Source organism: Ceratosolen solmsi, unplaced genomic scaffold (genome assembly GCF_000503995.2).
Source record: "Ceratosolen solmsi marchali unplaced genomic scaffold, CerSol_1.0 scaffold7, whole genome shotgun sequence".
NCBI classification, from domain to species: domain Eukaryota; kingdom Metazoa; phylum Arthropoda; class Insecta; order Hymenoptera; family Agaonidae; genus Ceratosolen; species Ceratosolen solmsi.
This window is the reverse complement of record NW_011948413.1, coordinates 13942320-13966087: the sequence shown is the minus strand read 5'-3', so window position 1 is coordinate 13966087 and position 23768 is coordinate 13942320. Positions and strand designations below refer to the sequence as shown.

At 29.7% G+C, this 23768-nt stretch overlaps 1 protein-coding gene across 1 annotated transcript in view; it reads left to right on the top strand.

Annotated features, from left to right (window-relative positions):
* The first annotated feature begins 733 nt into the window (after positions 1–733).
* Positions 734–23768, top strand: part of LOC105367508 (zinc finger protein 497) — a 38263-nt gene continuing 15228 nt past the window's right edge. The window contains exons 1-2 of the mRNA XM_011506250.1: positions 734–1175; positions 1627–1777. Of these exons, the coding sequence (XP_011504552.1) occupies positions 1675–1777 (103 nt within the window). The 5' untranslated portion in view covers positions 734–1175; positions 1627–1674. The remainder of the gene's footprint in view (positions 1176–1626; positions 1778–23768) is intronic.

Below are 23768 nucleotides of genomic sequence, written 5' to 3'. Positions count from 1 at the left end.
ACCCTCATCGGCGAGTCACGGAGATGCGAAGTCGAGAGTTCGAGCTAGTTATCTCCACGCCGTCGACCAATCACGTTGAGAAGTAGAGGCGGGAAGAGTACGAGGGAGTCGTAGCAGCCGACGGAGAAATCGAGAGGACAGCGCTCCCTGGAGAAGCGAAGGACATGCGAAATCCTGGCGGCCTATATACTTCGTTGTCGTGCGGTGCAGCAGCAGAAGCAGCAGCAAACTGGAGTACCGCTGCCACCGCGAGCAGCATCGGCAACGAGTCATCGCTGCTCGATAAAGAGCGTCAACCACGACAACAGCAGCAACAAAAGCAGCAGCAGCAGCAGCAGCAACAGCAGCAGCAACAACAAAAGGAGCAACAAGAGCAAAATTGGAGCGCCTGGTCGTCGCCGACGTCCCGCCGCCGGCAAAAAATAAGGAAGGGCGGAGCCGCGCGGCCCATAACGTCGGAAAAGCCAGCTGTTACTACTGAATAATCAGGCGCGTGCAAGGCACGAGTGCGCGCGTGTGTGTTAGTATCGGAGTGTCGCTTTCACCCGCACGCACGCGACTTTTCGAAGCGCGCGTCCACGCATACACATGTCCGTCGTGTTATTTTCCATGCACATTCATAAGCAGGGATAGGAGGAGGACAGCGGTACGGACAGACAGACAAAGGTAGATAGATAGACAAAAACGAGAGTGAAAAAGGGAGAGAAAGAGAGAGAACAAGAGATATAGAGAGAGATACAGAGAGAGAGAGAGAGAGAGAGAAAGGAGGTGAAGGATAAAGAGGAATAAAGAGTAAGAGGGACATACATCGAACGCGTGTGCGCGCGCACGCCGCAAGTCGGCACGCGAGAGCGGAGTAGTTTTCACCCTTTTCTCTTTGGCGCTCCGTCCAGCGGTAGCAAGTGTACGTGTGCGTGTACGCGAGTGTGTTGTTTCGTTTTTCTTTCGGTTCGCTTTTCGTCGTTGGCGCTCGTTTTTTCGCGCGCGCACACGGGCGGACGAACGGGAAGGAAAAGTCCGCCAAGAGAGACAAGAGAGACGCGTGTGCGGGGCCCATCGATCGTACGTCTACTTCTTTTTTGTCGTGTGCTCGACGTGCGAGTTCGTAAAGTACACGTCAAAGTACACTGGAAATTGTCCTCCAATTCTCGTCGAAACGAACGACAAATTGCTCCGTACATACATTTATATATCTAGTTATATATATATATATATATATATATACACATACGTGCAGAAATACACTTCTATATGCACATGCACACTTACACGTATAGATATATGTTTGTATATTTATATATATGCATATGCAAATGTGTGCATACATGAATACATAAATACTTAATATACATAAATCTATCTATCTACGCACACGCACGCACACACACACACACACACACACGCCCGCGCGCACATATAGATACATTGAAGGAAATATGCAGATGTAAACATAGACGTATACACATACCCGTAAGCACATACACGCGTTCTCACACATCACGCATACACGTGCGCGCGCACACACACAAGCACAAGTGTATATATATATATATATATATATATATATATATATATATATATATATTTATATAAATATATTTATATATATTTAATACATACATATAGGTATACACATATATTTTGTGTAAAGAAGCAGGACTAAAGTCGGCATAAATGGCGCTCTCCGCACAAAATCAGTCGACGTCATACGTGAACTTATATTACTCGATCGTCCAGCGTGCGGCGACACGCTACTTTAAGGAATATTACAATTCCGGTGAGTATTTTATAAATATAACGTTTAAAACCCGTAAATTTTATCAGCGCTTTTCGTATACTGCCAGCGTTATCCCTAACGGTCATTACCACGTACAGCTCATAATCAAATTTGTCGCAGTCCCCCCCCCTCCCTACCTCCCTCCCTCCCCTCTTCCTCGTGGGGTTCATTAAGTGTGAACCAGATAAATCATGCTAAAGCGTGACCGAAGCCCTGTCAGAAATTCCTTGTTTCAATGGATATCAAGTAGTACTTTAATCTTCCATTGTTTTACATTGGTTTTATCATATTGTAATCATATAATATTATGCATTTTCAATGATTCGATAACCAAGACGTAAAATAATTAGAATTTTTCTTAAAAGAAATGTAGTAGAAATTACTCCATTGTACAACAGTCGCAGAACTTGGCGTAACGCTATCTTATTTTTATCGATTATTCAATGTATATATTTGATTTTAAATTTTTATACACTTCGCATTCAAATTGTTATATTTGCATTCACTCCTGTAATTCTAATCAGTCTGTACATGGAAGTATCTTATAAAATAAATTAAGGCAGCACAGCCACATTTAAAGATATTCAAATTAATACTTAACTCAATAGTACAAGAAAAACATAATTTATTGCAATTACAGTTCTATATACGTAGAAATAATTCTAAGAATTAATTTCTTTATTCTAGCTATGATTTTCATTAAATCAATTTTTTTATGCTCGAAAATAGAAATCGTCGCCCATAAAGCATGTGCAGATATAAATATATTCTATTGACATTCTATATTAATATAATGAATAAATATCATTAAACTCTAATTTATGCTTATATATGATTCGAATGCATACTAAAATTTGCAAAAAATATCGTCAACAGTTGGAGTATGTAACATAAAAATTGAAGTGAACGTTACGCATATATGCACTCAAATTTCTTCATTATCGTCGAACGTAAGGGGAAAAGCAAAAAGAATGACGATGCGTCGGTTTTGTTTACCTACGATTCCTGCATAAAAAAAGTACGGTAGATCGAAGATTCAGTCAAGGCACGAATTTCATTTTGATTTCAAGGACACCGAAACAACTATTTTGTATGTAATATTTTTTGAAGAATAATTTCGGACAAACATTTAAATAAATAATCAATAAATACGCATTGTTTTTAAAGAATATACTTATTAAACAATACATTAGTTATCGAGACAAAATTTTAACGCAAACATTTTATCGAAGAAACAAATTTATAAATGATTCTATAATTCTTTAATACGGATATTTGATTTATAAATTATTGTATTTTACATTATCGTGTGATGAAAAATACGTTCAAGTAGTGAAATAAACAATTGTATTAACGCTAGCGTCACAATTTATGATTAATTGTCGAATAATAGGCTTACATTATTAATTTCTATTTGACTTGGTTCCAAAATTAATTTAAATAAATATTACGACCTCCGTCATTGGAAATTACGTAATATCTACAATTAGATTAAAAAAATATCAATGTTTACTGTCGATTGGTATTGAATAAACTTGAGATTAAAAATAAGAAGCGGTGCAAGGAAAGTGGTGGACACACATGTCTGACTCATGAGACGCTTACTACTTTGCGATTACAATGTAAGCATGGTAATTCGAAAACCCTTAACTTATGAAGATACCAAATCCTTATCTAAAATGAGTAGTGAAAGTACTAATACAAATTATTAAGTAATTAGTATAACATCTACCCTATCCCATACAATTACAGCGTTAATTCGGCATCGCAAGCTTTCATTCATTCAATCGCCCATCCATTCATTCATTCACGATAATCGTTCGTTTGCGTTAAACAACTTGGTTGAAATATCAATAAAACGGAGCTCCATTCAACGCGTTGAATCGAGCTTCGACAATCAAACCGTCGGCCACTCAGAACGCGAATGCACCCCGAAAAAGAATGATTTCGGTCTCCAATTCGCATGTGTATGTAGAAATGAGAGTACCCGTTCAAACAGTCATTACTACTGCATTGGGAGGGACGAGAGGAAAGCACATGATGCCGGCAATGGCAGCAGAAACGACTCTACGGATTCCCCATTCAAAATTTCCGGCGGCGGTGGCGGTGGTAGCGGCGGCAGTGGCGGCGGCAACGGCGGCGCGCGCGCGCGTACAACCGTCGTCACGAGTTTCACGCTCATATATATAGTGCTCAGGAGAGAGAGAGAGAGAGAGAGAGAGAGAGAGAGAGAGAGAGAGAGAGAGATAAAGCGAACGGGACGGGCAGGGCGGGACGGGTTGGGAAGGAGGGGCGGGGGGGGGGAAGCTCAACAGACCGACAAGCAGACAGACAAACGGCGATGGAAAGAGAAGAATGAGCGGACGAGTGAGTGATTTTCGCGAGGTGCGTGATGACGAACGGATAAATAATATACGTATTTTAGGCGTACAAGCGTAACCGGCTGCCGTTCATTGAGTCGAAGCTACACACACGAACAAAGAGAAATAAATAGCTGTGTACGATGGGACCGAAAAGAGACCTTGATTTTTTTATTCCTTTCAATACGCACATTTCATTTATGTCAATAGTATCCCTAATTTTCTGGAATGTTAGGAACTCAGAATTCTTCGATCGCATAAGCCGAATGATCTGATCGATTTTTGACGTTTAATCGCCTTAATTTTGGTCGTGCCCATTGGTCGTGTCCCTTTTTCTTTTAATAAGTGCTTAAGCCTATTTAACAAGCCGAATAAAACTCGGGCCATGTAAAGCTAATAGATTAAAACTTTCATAATAAAGTATTATAGTACAGAATTATAGTTAGTCATCGAGTAACATTTTTAGAATTTCTATAATAATCAAGAAAGACAGACAGCGTTTTATCTCGTCGAAAGAATCAATATTTTTTAATTCGTAGTTGGCTTTAAAATAAAATAAAGCAAGTGGAATAGCGTTTATCTGTGAGTTAATTTTAATGGGCAACGAGGTTAGATGCATATTTATATTATGTTTAATGTAATTATTTTATCGTTAAAAGAATCAAATTATATTCTTGTTATAAATATAATAATCGTATAATGGAAGGATAACTATTCGCGTGCAGTTAGTTTTTATATTTATGCATGCTTAGACTAATAAGGGACAAGAAATATTTATACTTATATGAACATAACTATAATTATACAAATTTCTCCATTTACCACATACAATGTATATAATTTATTCTTTTATCCAACTATCCGATTATATCTTCAGCATATTAGGCTACTGACGATACAAATCAATGTCTAAGTTAGTGCTGTTTACGAGAAAACTTCAATATATCTATCTATCATTCTCAACTTAGTTAATAAGTAAATGAACACTTCTTCATTTCTTCAAACAACTAATAAAATTTCAATTATAAATAAAGAAGAAAAAAATCATGTAAAAACTATAAAAACACCTTTCAAATTTCACCGCAGTGGGCTTCAAGTCATGCAAACAAAGAAAAATGCGTCACATACACTTTATGTATTCATCGGAGCGAATGGAAAACCTTGGTCCTTTTTATTGTCTTATTCGTTTTGGTAATTCATGACATTGACTTTGTACAAGTTATATGTACGTATGTATTTTTAAGAAGAGAGAAAAACAAATGCCTAGATTTATGATTATATAAAGGCAAAATGCAGTAGATGCTTATTAGTTAAGTTATTTCTAAAATTCTGCTGACCAAAGAGATAGGAGAAATTTTTTAACTCTAATCATTTTACGAGAGCATAGAAATTTTGCTCTTTAATAATGTTAAATTAAGGAAAATATACTTAAAAATTATATTAAATTACGGAACAGAATCATTAGAAGGAATTAATTTATTCGATATAAAATATTTTTAATATATTTTTTTTAATATGTTTTTAATATTTGTATTAATAACATATATACAATTTTTATAACAATAAAATCTTTTTAAATACTAATGATTTAATTACATACAATATTAATTAATTTTTAGGACTAATCAAGTTTTTCTTCGATTAGCTTTTATTATTTATAAATAACATAATGTGTAATTCAGTGAGTAAAAGCGCTTAATATTTTACAAATATAGTTTTTGACTAATTTCAATTACTTTCATTAGCACAATTATACACGCTTTCTTACTTATATTTCTATATTTGGCCTTGGAATATTAGTATCTATGCAACATGACCAGATTACAGTAACATTGCCTGAATTCACTAATTTCTTTTTTAATAATGTCTCGCTCTATTTCCAATAAGTTCTAATGGAATGACATATCCAATTTTTTTCTTCAACCATGCTTTAATTACTTTGTATGATTCATTATGATATTGTAAAATAATTATAGGACTATTCATTTAAAATACTTCCCTGAAAATAGATGTAATAATATTTTAAAGTAGAAATATTTTTATAAATCAAATAATATAAGGATTGAATGTTATTTTTTATGTAAACTTTAACGTTAAATGTTAATGTAAATATTAATAATTTAACCATATACATGTATAATGAAAAATATATTCGGATTAAAATGTTTTAGATAATAAATGCTTTTTATACTGAATTAAGCTATTAAATTTTTTATAAAATAAAAATCATATAATTTTAAATTGATAAACTAAAACAATGTTAATATGCTACTTACATAAATATTGCTGCTTTATGATATTGTAATTGTAAAATCAAAATATACAAAATTTCTCTTCATTGATGTTGTCAATATGACTTACGATACTTGAAATATATTAGTTAGATTTTTCCTTTAAGAAATTTTTAAAGAAGCCATTTCGTGCTATTATACAACAACAACATTTTATTCCAACAATTAAATTCATGTATCTGATTTACTTATTAAATTGAGTAGCTGATAAGTAGAAGACATATATTTTAAATTTGCCTTAAGCATATGTTGTACATATTGTAAATATCACCAAATATTCAAATATTTATTATATAATGTTATCAAATTATGCGAAAATCAGACGATTATATTTAGAAAGAAATAAGTATATTGTTAATAGCACAGTTGTTATAAACAAAAATAAATTTGTACTTTTTTTACTACACTTAAAATTCAAAAGAGAACACAGAATCTTCTTATAAATCATATGGTCATACTCTTCATTCGCTAATTAAATTTATTGATATGATTGAAACTACATGTCTCAAGTCTTTTTCTTTTAATACCACATGCAGTGAAAATTCTTCACATACTGCACTTAGCCCCTACGTATTCACTTTATACAACATAAAATTCTACGAGAGAAAGTCTTGTGACTGGCACCACCCAAATATTCAAAAGGCAAAAACTCTATTCTTTCCCGTGTAGAACAGCAGGAGGTATAACAGCAAAACTAAAGACCATATTCAAACATTTTCTTGTGCTAGGAATCAGTTTTTAAATTTATCTAATAATTTTTTGTCCAATTTGTACATTAAGGATATGAGAAACTCGTTTTTAATTCACGTAACCAATAGAAAAATACAGTCACTTTACCTACTATATATATATATATATATATATATATATATATATAGTACACACACACGCACACACACACACATATACACACACACATTATTTTGACTGTTACTTTTAGAAACATTTAATGCGTCGAGATAACAAAAGGAAATGTACTAATATTGTGAAAGTAAAAAATAATTAATATTGATTCTTTTTAAGATTTAATAATAAAATGTACAATAAAATTTTGTTAATTAATAGAAAAATTAATATAGGTATAGAAAATTACATAATAATTGTTTTAATTTTTTTGAATTATGATTAACTTATGAAATAACATTTTCAGACAACCAAACGTTTATCTTCGCTTAACCAAACATTTTTCTTTTCTACGTATATGTTAGTTGACGGTGTATACAATCGCAATTACTTTACACGCTACATGTGCAGCACCTACACGCGTAGCCTTCAAAGATGACACGTGCAGTATAGTTCGCGTTCTTACGATACAATAAGATCTCATTTAATTGACTGAGGCGAATGTGATCACTTGTCGGTCATTCATAATTGCTAATTCCTTTTATTGGTCTTTTTAACGTACAAAACTAAAGTTTAATGCGATATGTCTGATCTTCTTTTTTTTCGAAGTTTTTCATCCATTAGATTCGTACGAATCATATTTAATATCTAATAAATTTTCTAAAATATAATGTACAGGACATCTTTATACAGTTATACATACAGGACCACTTCATGTAATTATACATCTTAGGCGAATAACTTTTCACCCAAATAAGCCTTACTTTATTTATATTACTAATTTAATATGGAATTTAACAAGCAACTCAATTCTGTATTATCTATTATAATTTATATGCCAATGAATTATCTGAGATATAGAAAATCCTTTAAATTGGCCTCTTTCATAATTGAATAGAAAAAATGAGCTATTATAAACATAAAATATAATATAAATATAAAGTAACGCAAGATAATGTATTTTTTATGATTGTTATCATCCTGTATTCGATTCATAGGATTTTTAATTTAAAATTAGATTAGATTCTAATTCAAATTAGAAGAAATTTCGAATACTAATTAAATTTTTTTATACAAAGTTTAACATATACGCTTAAGCATTTCCTTGCATATCTTAAATGAAATAAATATATTTGTCATATAAAATTAATCAGATATTAATTATAAAGGTACGGTTGAATAAAAATAAAATTTTATAATTATTTATTTAAAGGCAAAAGTGAAATTAAATCTGTAATTTATAAATAAATTCAATTTACGATTATAATAATAAGCAATTAATATAAAATTATTATTTCTTTTGCCAAATAAATATTAGGCCACTAGCAATTGAATCATTCGCTATTATGCACATTTTTTTTCTACAAAAATCAAAAGTGAGAAACAAGATTATCACAACTTTTATTTTCTGATACTATTTCGATTCTTATAATAATGCAATATTTAATTATGCACTGCTTATATATATATATATATATATGTATGAATAAGAAAATAAAAATGGAAAATTTTGCTGAAAATAATACTTCCAAAATACGAAAGTCAAAATAGAATTGCCATAAAAATATGAAAATAAATAATCTATGGTACACTTTGATGCCCATACTTTAAGTATATTGGTTTGTTTGTTTTTTTTTTATGCAATCAAGAATTGTAAATATTAATGACGCGCCAAAGCATTCAAGATCATATTAAAATTAAATTTACGCTAAAAGAGCTGACAATTGTTAATGAATGGCTGGAAAGATCTAAACATCAACATTAAGTAAACAAAATTCTTTGTGCTAAATAGCAGAGAATTTCGAAGTCCTTATAGCTTCGACAGCAAGTCCTTCCTCCAAGCATTTAATTCAGCATTATTAATAAAACGGTATGGTCGCACTGGCCAAGGTAGTGAAATCGAGCCTCGGCGAAAGAAAGCCGGAATAATAATAAAGCAAAAAATGAAAGATGCCAGTCACAGGCACTCGGCGCGCCTCGTTCGCTCCGGAGAAAGAAATCATCGCGTCCGCTGACTAATCGATTTCGCGTGCTACGCGCTGCGACTCCCCGACACGGGGCAGCTGATCGCGAGGATCGTTTGCGTGATTCATCTGCGCGAACAAAGCTCGCGCGCGCCTGCGTACACGCACACTCCTGCTTCCCGATGGAGCCACTGACTGTGTGTCGATCATTCGCGCTTTGTCCCGCGCTCGAATTTTCTCCCAGAAATTTCAAGTGCCGCGGCTCCCGCGCACCCCGCACCCGTGCAATACTCGGCTATGCCAACGAGGCTTCCTTCCTTTGCTTTTTCCATTTGCACTTGAAGCATGACTAGTTATTACATAATTAATCGGCGCTTAAGTAGGATTGAATAGCGGCTCCGCGGGACTCTGTACAATTATAGGGAGGACGAATGGAAAAGAATCCGATTCTTCAGAAAGTTCTTAAATAATAAGAAATAATTTTTCTTTGTTTAATGAGAAAACATCGGCGATACGTTGATTATTAAAATAAAATTTTTAATTACCATCCCGGCACACTCATAATAATATCCATCGATGTGAGGATTAATTAGATTTATGGATATTAATTATTAATATGTTTAATCAAATTTAAGCTCTAACGAGTGTCCTAAATTGTTAATATTTTCACAACTGACTCCAAATAGATTCATCCATTATCAAATGGCTTATCAATTAAAATCTTGCGGTATAAATTAATTTTCATTATATTGTAATATTACTATATAAACCGACTGATGTAGATAATTCAGAAACAAACACGATCATTTTAATCTATTGTTTATGTTTGTTATTAAATATTAATTTCCCCATGGTCGTGTTTACTAGACATTAATTTGATACTTGGTTGTAAAGCTTTATAAATAAGCCTCATTTCCTTTACCACGACGATTATTTAATTCGGATATACTCCATTTATTTTCTTATATAATAATATATAATAATACTCTAACTGTTTTTTATTTTCAAATGTCGATTTCTACTATATGTGCATCGATAACAAAACAATAAGACTCAAAAAAACGTACCTAAGCACGCGCACACATGCATAAATACTCATATATCAAATCCCCCTCGCGCGCGCGCACACACACACAAACACCACACACACACACATATATATATATATATATATATATATATATATATATATATATTAATACATGTGTTTGTGTGTACGACCCTCTGTATATCAAACACGGCAAGACTTTGTGTGGTTTGGATGTCTGACCCGGCTGCTCCCTGTGTGTGTGTGTATGAGAGCGCGCACGCGCGTGAACAATTAATTTTGAAAATGATTCACTCACATATGATCATCTAGAAAAAAATCATTTTTATACGCATCAGTAATAAAAATACATTATTTGCACACGTACAATATACATCATGGATATCGAATGGAAGAGGGATAGAATATAGAAAAAAAAATAATAAAGAGAACCTCGAACAATGTGCTTAGCAGCTTATACTCTGTCTATCTCTATCTTCTTCACTCTCTCTCTCTCTCTCTATCTCTCTATCTCTCTCTCTATCTATCTATCTATCTCTCTTTCTCTGTGTATTGTATATAAACGTAGGCCAACAGAAGTAGTCATTTTTCTCTCCAGTCTCACTCACCTCGCGTGAATATAATCGAAATGCGGCACGCGGCGCGCCGGACATAGACTTCTCTCTTTCTTTCTCTCTGTCTATCATTTCTTTCTGTCTGTCTATCTATCCCTACACACAGCTCAACAGCTCAACACTACAAGACGGCAACGACTTCATAAGCCAGCGGGCGCGACAGTTCGTGAGCTCACAGCCCGCGCATTTTGATTCCATAACGAACGAATGTGCTCTATGTGTATTATACACAAACATTAAAAAAAAATACACGAATGCGATGAATTTATATCCGTTCCTTTTTTTTTGTAATTAAAGAACAAGTAAATATTAGATATTATTGCAGTTTTTGTTGGTAAAATATTTCGCCGTTTAAATGGCCGTTACAAAGTAGTGTTGTTTAAAGCAATAAAACATTAACAAATCAAGCTATTAAATTATTTTGGTAAGACTTATAAATATATTTCGATAAAACTACACCAAAAAGCTATAAAACTATAAAGTTATACAATTTAGGGATAATATATAGATAGCGAACTTGAACGATTTCATATATGATATAAATAACAACAAATCTTCTAATCGATAATTATGTATTAAAATAGATAAGGTATAATATGAAATGAAATGTCTTCAACTAAATAAAAATATTGCTTTTATATAGAGGAAAAAATATTATATGAAAAGTTTAGTAATAATCTTAAAGAAAATTACGTAGAATATATAAATATAAATATTTTAATAAAAACTGTGAAAATAGACAAAACAAAAATTCAACATAACAATTTATCTTCAGTATTGTTTAATCTACTATTCAATAGGAATTATTCACTAAATTATTTGTATTGTTTTTTTTTTTTTTTTTTTTTTTTTTTTTTTTTTTTTTATATAAGAAATACCTATAAAAAATTTTTGTATTTAACGATGCATATTAATATTAATGTTTTACTTAAAATTTATATTATATAAGTAATATTATTATGCTTTATTTATATTATACAAATAATATATACCATAATTCAAGAAATAAATAAATAAATAAATACTTAAATATTAAAAAATTAATTTAGATATAATTAGAAATTCTACGTTAATTTATTTAGAATCACACAAACTACTCAAACAATAGTAATCATTAAAAATTATGAAATAAAATTATATCAATTGTGCTTTAATTTTATTTTTTGTAACTATTAATATTGAACTATTAAATAGACATAATTATAATTTTATTTTATTTAATATCTCAAAGTTATTAAAGTCCAAAAAAGTTTGAATAGAATGAACAATAATTAAAGTATCTTTTCTTTTTAATATACAACAGTTTGATCATTATTTTATTGATAAGAATTTATTAACAATATAAACTTATTTGTAAGTACATTATATTATAACATACGAAAAAAAATTCTATTCGATTTCATATAACTATTTTCATTAAAGCTGGAATGCATTAAACCAACTTCTAAGGAATTCAATACCTCGCAGTTTATGAAGTGCTTGTCTTGCGCAAATTCTTCTATCGAATCGTTAAAATTCTATTCAATTGCTTTTGTTAAAATTCGTAGATTTTTGTTAAGTTTTTTATTTAAATATATTTCACGATACAAGAATTCAAATAGAATATCGATATTACGTGAAATCGGAAATTTACTTAATTAAAAATGAATTATAAGGCCTCGTTGTATTTTGAGAATAATCAACTCCGTTAGTTTTTTCTAGTAATAAAAAGTATTATTTAAAATATATAAAACCATATTGTTAAAATATACATACAGTTGGAATTATTAAAAAGTAAGAAAAGTAAATAAATTATAATATATATATATATATATATACATGTTTTGAATATGTTTTAACTATTAATATTTAGAATCAGTTTTAATAATTAGTAGAATAATATACACAAAATTGCTAAATTGATTTGAATTATTATGAAACTTATTTGAAAATTGATTTACTAGTCCTCTTTAAATGGTTAAAGACCCTAATTTTGTTAATAATGCGCTAAAATAATTTAGACAATTGTGTAAACAAATGTATTTATTATACAATTATCAATAAATTCAAGTTCAATTACATACTTAATTTCGTTATATATATTTACGTAAATATTTCATTGGCGCTGTGATTCAATAGTAATTGATATATATCGAAGATCACATAATATTAAAAATCTCTATATAGCTGAGATGAAATAGCTTTTGATACGAAAAAAAAGATAGTTTTTGTATGAAAATGCTCATCGCGTATAAATGGTCATTGTACTTTATTTCTATTCTTAGAACACTTGCAGTCGCTTTGAATCGCCCTCTCTCCCCTCCCATTGCGCTTCTTACTCGCTTCTCTCTCTTTCTCTCTCTCTCTCTCTCTCTCTCTCTCTCTCTCTCTCTCCATCTATCTCCCTCTATCTCCCTCTCTATCTATCTATCTATCTATCTATCTAACTATCCAAATATGTATCTCGCTCTATCTCTTTCTTTTTCGTTGGCATTTTCTCTCTCATGCACTGCACGACGATGAGAATCGTATAAGTCTCTTGATTGCTTTAGGGTCGTCTAATGTAACGTTTCTTGTACTGCTGTTCGGACAATACAACGCCTTCTTTTTCCACACTTAGAGGACGCTGTCTCTGCTATAATAACTTAATTTGGAACTCTCAAATTCAAAATTTAAGGTTTATCTTTTTTTATTATATTTTTTTGTTGTTGTTGCTATTTTAAAACATAATTGACTTTTGATGTTTTACGAGAGGCTTCTGATTTTTATTCTTCTTTTTTTTTTTATTATAAACATTTCAAAACATTAACGACTGTCGGACCATTCATCAGTCTTCTGTTTTCATAAAAAGAGTGAAAATGATCGCTTACAGTGAAAGAAGTGTATAATGCTTAAAAATAGCGAACTACATAATTTGTAATATTACAAATATTTAACAAAAGTGCATTAAAAATTTGACATACAAATTTGTATGACAATAAATATCAGATATCATGGATCTGAAAATTCAACAAATATGTGAATGATTGAAGATGTATATCAAAATCTTCTGGTAGTTTTCCTTTCTCTTTCTTAAAATTTTATATTTATCATATACATACATGACTTTATCTTGACAAATTATCTCTTCCTATATAACCGCTCCAAGTATAACCAGTTCAGAAAAATTATAACATGTCTCGTATAAAAACCTATTTTAAATATATAATTATTAATGCATACCATTGTCGGATCCAGTTATTTATTTATAAATATTTATTATTATTATTTATTACATTATGGTTTGTGACAATTTCTTACATTATAAACAATAGCATACGAATTTTCTATTGTTATTTAATAATCTTCTAATTTCTAAAAATTAAATCTGAATAAATACTAATCTATAATAATACTATCTGAATAGTAACTATAAAAATAAATTGACAACTGAAAGATTAAATAATTATAATGAAATCTTTCTCTTATTAATCGTCGCTGTATTATATAATATTTTTAGAATATATTAAATGATCAAATAACATTTTTTATTGGTTAGATGAATTATAAAATGAAATAGTTATCAACCTTTCGTAAAGAAAAAAATGTAGTAAAATATATAAAAAAAAAGAAACGGGTGAATATACGTTACATGAAGATACCTAGAATAAGAAAAATTTCCAGGCTAAAATGCAATAACAAATAAAAAAAAAATAATAATGAAAAAAATAGAAAGTAACTGTTAATTTTCAATTTATAAAATTGCCTTAATTTTAATGCTTGTCCGTCTTTTAAGTAAATGGTCGATTTTAAAGAAATAGTTAATCAATAATTAGTGGGTGATAATGTAACGTAAGAAATATTTTATTCCAGTAGGCGACATGTTTTAAAAGCATGATAATTAAAAATAATTTTTCTACGTCTATACATTTATTTGTGATATATAATTTTATATGAATTATCTTAACGTAAGATTAATCTATAATTAAAGGAACCCAATAAATTATCCTGCGTACTCGTGACATTCTATCAAATAATTGAAACACAATAAACATTAATTATTGAATATATCGATTATCGATTGCTCGACAATCAGCTGTCAATTACATGACAATATAGTATTTATTGAAAAATAATAGAACAATATATCGACTCATTTTACATTTGGTAAAAACTCTATATAAACTCCGATGTTACAAATTAAAATTTCGAATGTTAGATAATTGCAGTTGATAGCAATAATGACGATGATGACAACAATGTTGGCAAATTGATTAATGTAATCATTACAAATAAGTATTGTCCATCAATTATTTTTTACTCCTTTATGTCCTTTTTATTAAATTTAGCACTATCTTAATAGATTGCGGACGTTCCTTACCTAGATGAATGTTTACATTTATCGGATATTTCAAAAGAGAGTCTCCGGATAACAAAAAACAAGTAACTCTTACGTTTTGGTAAGCTTTTATTACGGGAAATCAAATAATAAAACAGTCTGTATTAAAAGTTAAAAAAAAAAAAAAAAAAAAATTGGGGATATTTTTATGTTTTCTTTAATCATAATATTTGCAATGACAAGTTTTTAAAAATATGCTTCTAACTGAATATTCAAGATATTGAATACCGTAGTAAGATGAAATGAATTTTTGTAAAATAAATGTCAGCAAAATGCATAGTTATTTTTCATTTCATGTTAACAACATTCATACATATCATCGGGAGTTATAATAAAAATGGAAATAGCCAAATAAAAATTATTCTTAAAATAAAAAGTTAATTTAAATAACATTCCAATTGCTAAATACGCATTTTTTTTTTTCGCGTATGGAGCATGAAACTCTAGATTTTACGAGTAAATAACATTGATTTTGTAATATCAATTTTTACTGTAAAGCTAATAATGTAAATTATTGAAATAATTTGTTTTTATTTTATAAAAGTATCTTAATGTTGACATTAAGAAAAAAAAATGGTTTATTTTTTAATGACGCGATTAGGTAAAGAAAAAAAGTTTACTTAAAAAAAAAAAACAATAATTTATCGATAAGTTAATAAAATGTCGTACGCTTAGAATGAAAATTTATCGCTCCACGTATTTATAGCTTTAACAATTTATGTAAACCCCTAATGTGACTCTAACTCTTGCTAGGTGTATGTGACAATCTACTATAATGATATACTTTATAAAAATCATAATATACACTAAATATGATACTTTCGGCGTAAAACACTATACCCGTTTCTATTTAAAGTTTCCATATTTTATAGGTTACAGTATACCGCGATTATGAAAAGCATGTGTTATTATTTATATACATTTTTGCCAATACTACGAAATAATTGAACTATTAATAAATATTATTGCAAATAAGCTCATGGCTATAATCGTAAATGTAAATGAATAAGTTAGCCAACCAATTCGTAATTTGCCGAAATCTATATAATCCTAACCTTAATCGTTGACTCACGTCGACAAATTGCTTTAAACAAATTCTTAGCTAAATTATTATTAATGAAATCGAAGTATTTAAATTTCGCGTGGCAGAACGATATCGTCAATGAGAACGATTTGTTAGCCACAAAATTACGAATTATCACTGAAAAAAAACAAAGCAGTTTAAAATTTTCATAATTCAAACGTGGCTCGCGTTGAAAAGAAAAGACGCGTAAGCGCAGAGGAATAAATAGAGCTCGAGATTCAATATGAGTAACAACCATTCTCCGTCGGGCTGATTGGAAAGAATCGACAGAATTATTAATGCCCCGACGCTCTCCCGACTTTAGACGCTTAGACGTCGGCAAGATGCGCACGTGCAGCGGTTGCTTTTCACTGAAGCTCGTCATCGTCATTGGTCATGAAACTATTTCTACTATTACTGTCATTACTCCTACTAATGCTACCGTCTATGTTGTAAATGCAATCCGTTAATTACTCTTGCGACGAGGAGATCGTAAAACCATACGGAATTCTATATATATATATATATATATATATATATATATATATATATATATATATATATATGATCACCTAAGATGATCCTTTTAATCGGACTTTATTGACCTTTGCTTGTTCACTCGTTTTTTTTTTCCATATTAAAGCTGTCAGTTGAATTGCAATTATTGCTTCCGTAAATGAACATTGATAAAAAAATAAGTTAAATGTTCATTTGTTGAGGAGCATTGGCGTTATAGGCATTCATTTGTAGGCTTAATATAAGGAAAATTAATTTGCGTAATTAAGAAAATATAAGAATATAGTTTATACATGATCATTATTTTAGTTCCGATTGAACTAGAATATTTAAAGTTAACCTGACCTGTTTTTTTTCCTTTTTCCTTTATCATGGTCCATGTCTCTTCGCTAGTATGACTAATACTAAAAAATTTAGCCGCAAAATAATTTGAACAATATGTAGTTGGAAACCAAGAGTACCAATTAACTACGCATCATAGAATTGCATTTTTTGTATAATTACTTCAAGATACTCTGCACACAAATAAATGCTCATCTTAAATCTCCCGCTTCGTTTTACCATTGGATGTTCCCAAGAGTATAGTATATGACTACAGCCCAGATATTTGCGGGTCTTCTACATTTAGCGCGAAACCCTCTTCGAAATTCTCCCTCTTACTTAGCCCCTTCTCACTCTTATCTTTCTCACACTAAGTCTCTTCTACTCCTTCCCAACGACGTCGTCGTCGTCATCGTCTCGCTCTCTCTCTCTCTCTCTCTCTCTCTCTCACTCTCACTCTCACTATCACTATCTCTATCTCTATCTCTATCTCTCTCACTCTCTGTATGTCTTTCTTATTCATCACCCCTCCGCACCTCGGTCCCTATCCCGATGCAGCAGAAGCAGTAAGCGCGCATGACTTTTGCATGGCGAAATGGTTTTAGGATGCAGCTGGCGAAACACGCACATTAAGGGACGACGAGAGTTTTGTTATAATATTAGACCGGGCCACGGAGAAAGAAACTTATCCTATTTCTTCCTCGCACTCTCTCGCTTTGACATACGATAGCGACTTCTTCGAAATTGGTGGTAATTTCGCATCGCGCCTTACTAATGACTGGAGAGGCTCACAATTTTCGGTAGAATCGTTATTTAGAAGAAGAGAAGAGTGTCTGTGCTCGCGTATAGTTTCTACAGTTATGGGTAATTGATTGGAAAATTCTCAATATTTCTTTTGTATTTGGAAATTAATTTTTCTCTTTTAGGAGAACGAGTAGTCATTCTTATATTCTCGTTTTCATTTCACATTATTAATTCTTTCAATGATACACGTAACGAAGCGGTTCCTAATTGTTGAAAATTATATTTACCATTAATATTTAAGATGCAAAACATACATTGATAATTATGTATTTCATTTAATTTTTGTATTGATAATTCGGTACGCTGAAATTCTCCTATATTTATTTTAAAAAATGTTCTTCAATTTCTCATTAAAAAAGAATATATATATATATATATATTTATATACAATTAAATAAATAAGAATAAATAAATAACTCAATTACAAAATATACATCAAATATATATATTTATATACAATTAAATAAATAAAAATAAATAAATAACACAATTACACAAACATCTCTTTGAGCATATTTACCATGGGGATCATCAAATTGCATAAGCCAAAATTTATTTAATTGAACTATAATGCTGTAATAAGATATAGATTTTTATTTTTTAATTTTGCAAGTATAATTACGATATGGAATTGTTGATAAAAAGTAAATGTACGCAGGTACAATCGTTTATATGGGTGAAAATAAATTCTTATAATCGCATAAGCACTTTTCATGATAGCAAGATACAGATTATCCTCATTTTCATAATTATATACAAATTTTTATTATTAACTATTTTAATTTGCAACGCCATTGCAAAGCTTTGAAGAAAAATTATGTACATTTTCATAATCAAATAAATTAGAGTATAGCATCTAAGGATTCGTTCTAATAATCCTTATCTAAGTAAAATTTTTTTTTTTTTTTTTTTTCATTAATCCTTAAAGTAATGAAGAACGTTCTATCTCATAATAAAATGGCTATGAAAGGATATTATAAGCTATAAATTTTAAAGAAATCAAAATTTCAAAATCTCTTTCCCATGTAAAAGATTTTATTTGCATTCATTATCAACGAAATAAAATAAGTCTTGTAAATACAAGTAGTTTATTATGAAAAATTAATGGAATTTAAAAAATTTCAATACAATATAAATACAGATATTACATATGGTATAATTTTATGGTAAAAATTATTTTATCGCTATGATATCAAATTATCTCACGGTATTATAAGAGAATATATTAAACTTGATATTAATATCCAACACTGCAAAACTAAATATATTTTTATATTAAAACTATATCAAACATAATTATCCTCGCGTAATGAATGATAAAGACGCTTTAATACGTAATACTTGACTGCACGATAAATAGTCAATCAAATTCTCAGCCATCGATTATATCTTACCCCACATGCCAATTATTTACATTATTATTGAAAATCAGGAAAATATCATAAACAAAGAAGCATACGTGACTAATATCGAGTAGCATATCCGACCGCACGCGTTATTTTTTCTTTAAACACTTGCAACAAATTAACGCAAGCTTTTGAGCGAATGCATTAATAATCTGAGCTTATACATTAAGCTAAGTATGGAGAATGGAAATGATGCGTGAAAAATTCCATGGCTCCAGAACTTGGGGCGTCGATTTTTTGGACGCCGGAGACTAAGAGTCTCGCGTCGCAATGGTTTTTTCGCGTACGTAGACCTTCCCTACAGAAATAGCTCGGGCACTCCTCTCTCGGGACTCTGCACGCGTCGTGATAGTCTCTCTCTCTCTCTCTCTCTCTCTCACACACACACACACACACACACGCACAAACACACATACACACGCGCGCGCGCGCACGCACTATCCCCTTTTATTACTTATTATCTCACGCACACGCGTAGACACGCACCGACCCCCTCTTGTGCTCACTTTCTCACTCTCTCTCTACCTCTCTCTCTCTCTCTCCCTCTCTACCTCTCGCTCTCTCTCTCTCTACCTCTATCTCTCTCTCCCTCTCTACCTCTCTCTCTCTACCTCTCGGACTTTCTGACTTAGCGGTGATCCATACGCGTGTGGTAGTGAAGATCATCGAAAACGTTTTAACTTTATCGCTCCTCAATTTTGTGATTTTCTTGTACTTCATCCATATTTGGCGTACAAAATATTCACGATTCCAGATGCTTTGAGCAACGTTATTTCACTTTCTTTTTAAAATTTTTACTGCAGCTCCAAATGTGCTTACTTCATAAAATCACTTTAAAAAGTTTCTTAAGATAACATAACATCTTTTCACATTCTTAATTTCATATTAAATCTTACCTAAATGCGTGTGCGCGTTTGCATGTGTTTGGTTTTTCTTTATTTCAACAATATTAAAATCCTTAATCTCACTATATAATGAAAAGTAATTTTATTACTTCATAATATTTGTACATTTTTGCCAGTTTATTCATGCTTGTAAAAGATAAACTTAATTCATAATAAAATTTATAAAAATTCAATGATATTTGTAATTGACTATTAACTAGTACGACAATACACTGTGTATATAAATATTAAATAATGTAAAATTAATATTTTCATTCAACTACAGATGAAAAAGTGTATATCTCGGAATAAAAAATATCTTACGAACCTCTATTCGATTTAAATAATTCGATTACCATTTAAAATTCTTTATCATTATTCACAAAATAATAGTTTAAACTCGAGTTGAAAAACAAAAATTTTATTTTATTAATTTAAAATAAATTGTTATTTTAAACATACCGATAATCTAATAATCTAAATTTTTCTAATATACGTAACATTTAAAAAAATATTCAAATATTTATTATGTACACAATAATTGCAAATGAAAATAATTACTTAATAAAAATATTTATAATTATACGATAATTATCTTCTTACTAAATACTTCTCAATGCATTTTCACTAATTTATTATCTACTTGAAATCTTGAAATTTTAAAAAAAAAAAATGAACCCTTTCCATTCTTTGTGTTTTCATTAAAAAATTATTTCCAATAATATTCTTAATCATAAATTTCATGACGATATTAAAGTATAGCAGTCTTGATTGAAAATAGTATGATTTGTAATAATTTTAAGCTAATATAATAAAATTTTCATATATTACTTTAAGAAATATTAATTAATTTACATATGATATTGATAATACGGAGATTTCAATCATTCGTCTCTCTTTACTCTTTACAGTTAAGTTGATGTGAGAGAGAAAATGAATTTAGAGAACGACCTACGATTCATGAGCTTGTATATCAGACAAACTTTATAGACTTTCATAAAAAAAAGTAATAGTCAATTTTCTAATAAAAGAAAAATATGTCATTATCTTAAGCAAGTGGATAATTTATCTGCTTCACAAGGCATTTGGTTATTTATTTTTTCTCTATATAATGACAAATATTGAAAGTACTTTAAATATTAGAGTTAATTTATTTATACTTAATAATATAGTTGGTACGATGTAAATATGCTTTGCAAAAATCGCGATAGATTATATTTATTTTTACTTTAATTTTACGTCAAATAATAAATTAATATTCTTCACGATTATAGAAATTGGATTGAAAAATTATTTAAAACTATATTTTATATTATCTTTTTCAATTCTTAAAATTTGCTCTACGTAATATTAGATAAATTTATGATTTACTTTTAATGATGTGTATACATATCATCGGAATTATCGGAATTTGATTAGTTAGTTAATTTACAGTGGCTGATAACATAAATAAGATTTATGAGTCAAAATGAAATTTACTTAGGAGAAAGTCAAAAGGATATGAGATATAAAAAATGAAACCCAATTTAATAAAACTTTTTTTAGTGTATTTAATTTTCTAATTTAAACATTAAAAATATATATATTATCAACTAATTGTTTTATTTTTAAACAATTAACATACAATCATATTATTTATTAGTTTTTTTTTTTTTAATTAAACATTTTAATGTATCCTCTTTTATTTTGTATATGTAAATTGTATAAAAGATTTTTGACAATTCGGAAATAAATTCAATAAACGTTATTTAATGTTTTTAATGTTGAAATTTAAATTAACATATTGACACAAATATTAATCATAGCATAAAGATGAGCAAAAATATATTATTACTTTTTGTAATAGTAAGCTATTTTGTAATAGTTGCATCAAAGCATATTTATTAATCAATGACTAATACGACACTCCGTAATATAAATACTAAAGCAATTCTAATATATTAAAGAATAATAATTTAATAGGGAATCGCTGAATTATTGTACGTAATTGAAATGTATTAAAAGAATAATCGATACTGAATAGAAAAATTAAATATAAAAATCTTTCCATCTCTTGCCGTTCATCATTCTTAACAAGTCATATAAATAATTTTTATACAATCCGTTAACAATTGTTTCACGAAATACTCGTCCTGAATGATTAATTAGTTTCTTCTTCTCTAATTGTACTTTCTTTCACGTATAGATACGCCCTTCACACTTTAATAATATACGCTCAGCGTATATCCCGCGTTTGCAATTTGTGACACAACAATTTATTCACCCAAATATAAGCATCGAGATCCTCGACAAGCCGACGCAATCCTTGATTTACAGCATTTATATACAAGCCTCCTTCAAAAATTCTGAGGGCCTCGCGTATAAGCGTATAACAGGTCTGGAGGAACGGTTCCGTTTTTCTTGTGTCTCATTTCACTTTTAATTGTGCGAATTTTCATGAAATTTGGCAGATCACGGTCGTTCCTCTCTCACTCTCATCTCGACTGAAGTGTGTCCCTCGAGGCAGAGACCGAACCCCCCAACGTCTCTTTCTCCATTTTTTGCTTTCACGATTTTTAAGGGGTTTCCATAAATATTTAAATATAAGTGTTGCCCATATAATTGCATTAAACATGCGAGAATTCTAATTTATTTTTTTATTTTTTTTTTTGTCAGGATTGGAAACTTTATTATATTATTAATAATTTGCTGTTTGTTGTACATCTCTTACCTACATTCCGAAATATAAAAATAATTAAATGCTTAAATTTATATAAATAAAATTTTGTAGATTATCCAAACAATTTACTGCGACTAGTAAAATTCTTTAATTATTTTATTTGTATAAGTGAGTTCCATGACGACTCTAATAAAATCGTTAATTTAATCTTATTATCAATACATAAAATTCAAGACTGCATACGGCATATTAAATACAACAATATACTAGATAACGATAAATTATTACTTTCATTGTTTTAGAAAATGTTTTACTTAAAAATTATAAAAGTATGACAAGTTTTAAATCTAGTATATTTAAATCACTATAATAAACTCCAAATTACATGTATGTTTTTTTACATGGAGTTAACTATTTTTATTTAAAAAATATTAAAGTTCGAAACATCCTTAATTATTAATAACGATACGATTTACTGAAAAACCAAGGCTTAATATGTGATATTACGTGACTTTTTAATATATCACGAAATTCAATTACAATTGAAGAAAATAATTGTCGTATATGTAAAACTGAAGATCATCAGATCGATTAAAAAAAAAAACTCTGTACTTAAATTACATGTGGTCTTTTAATTATATCTCAAAAAGAATATTCTTCGCAAGATATAAATATAAGGCATAATTGCATTGAAAATCTCACAATACTAGAAAATATTTGAATAACATTTAAATAGAGTGTTGGATTGCAAAATACAAAATGTTAGGTTTATAACAATTATTTTAATAACTAAAATTTCTAAAAATATGGTATTGATTATTAATAAATGCTTTGTAAGAAATAACAAAGTTTTTCAAACTT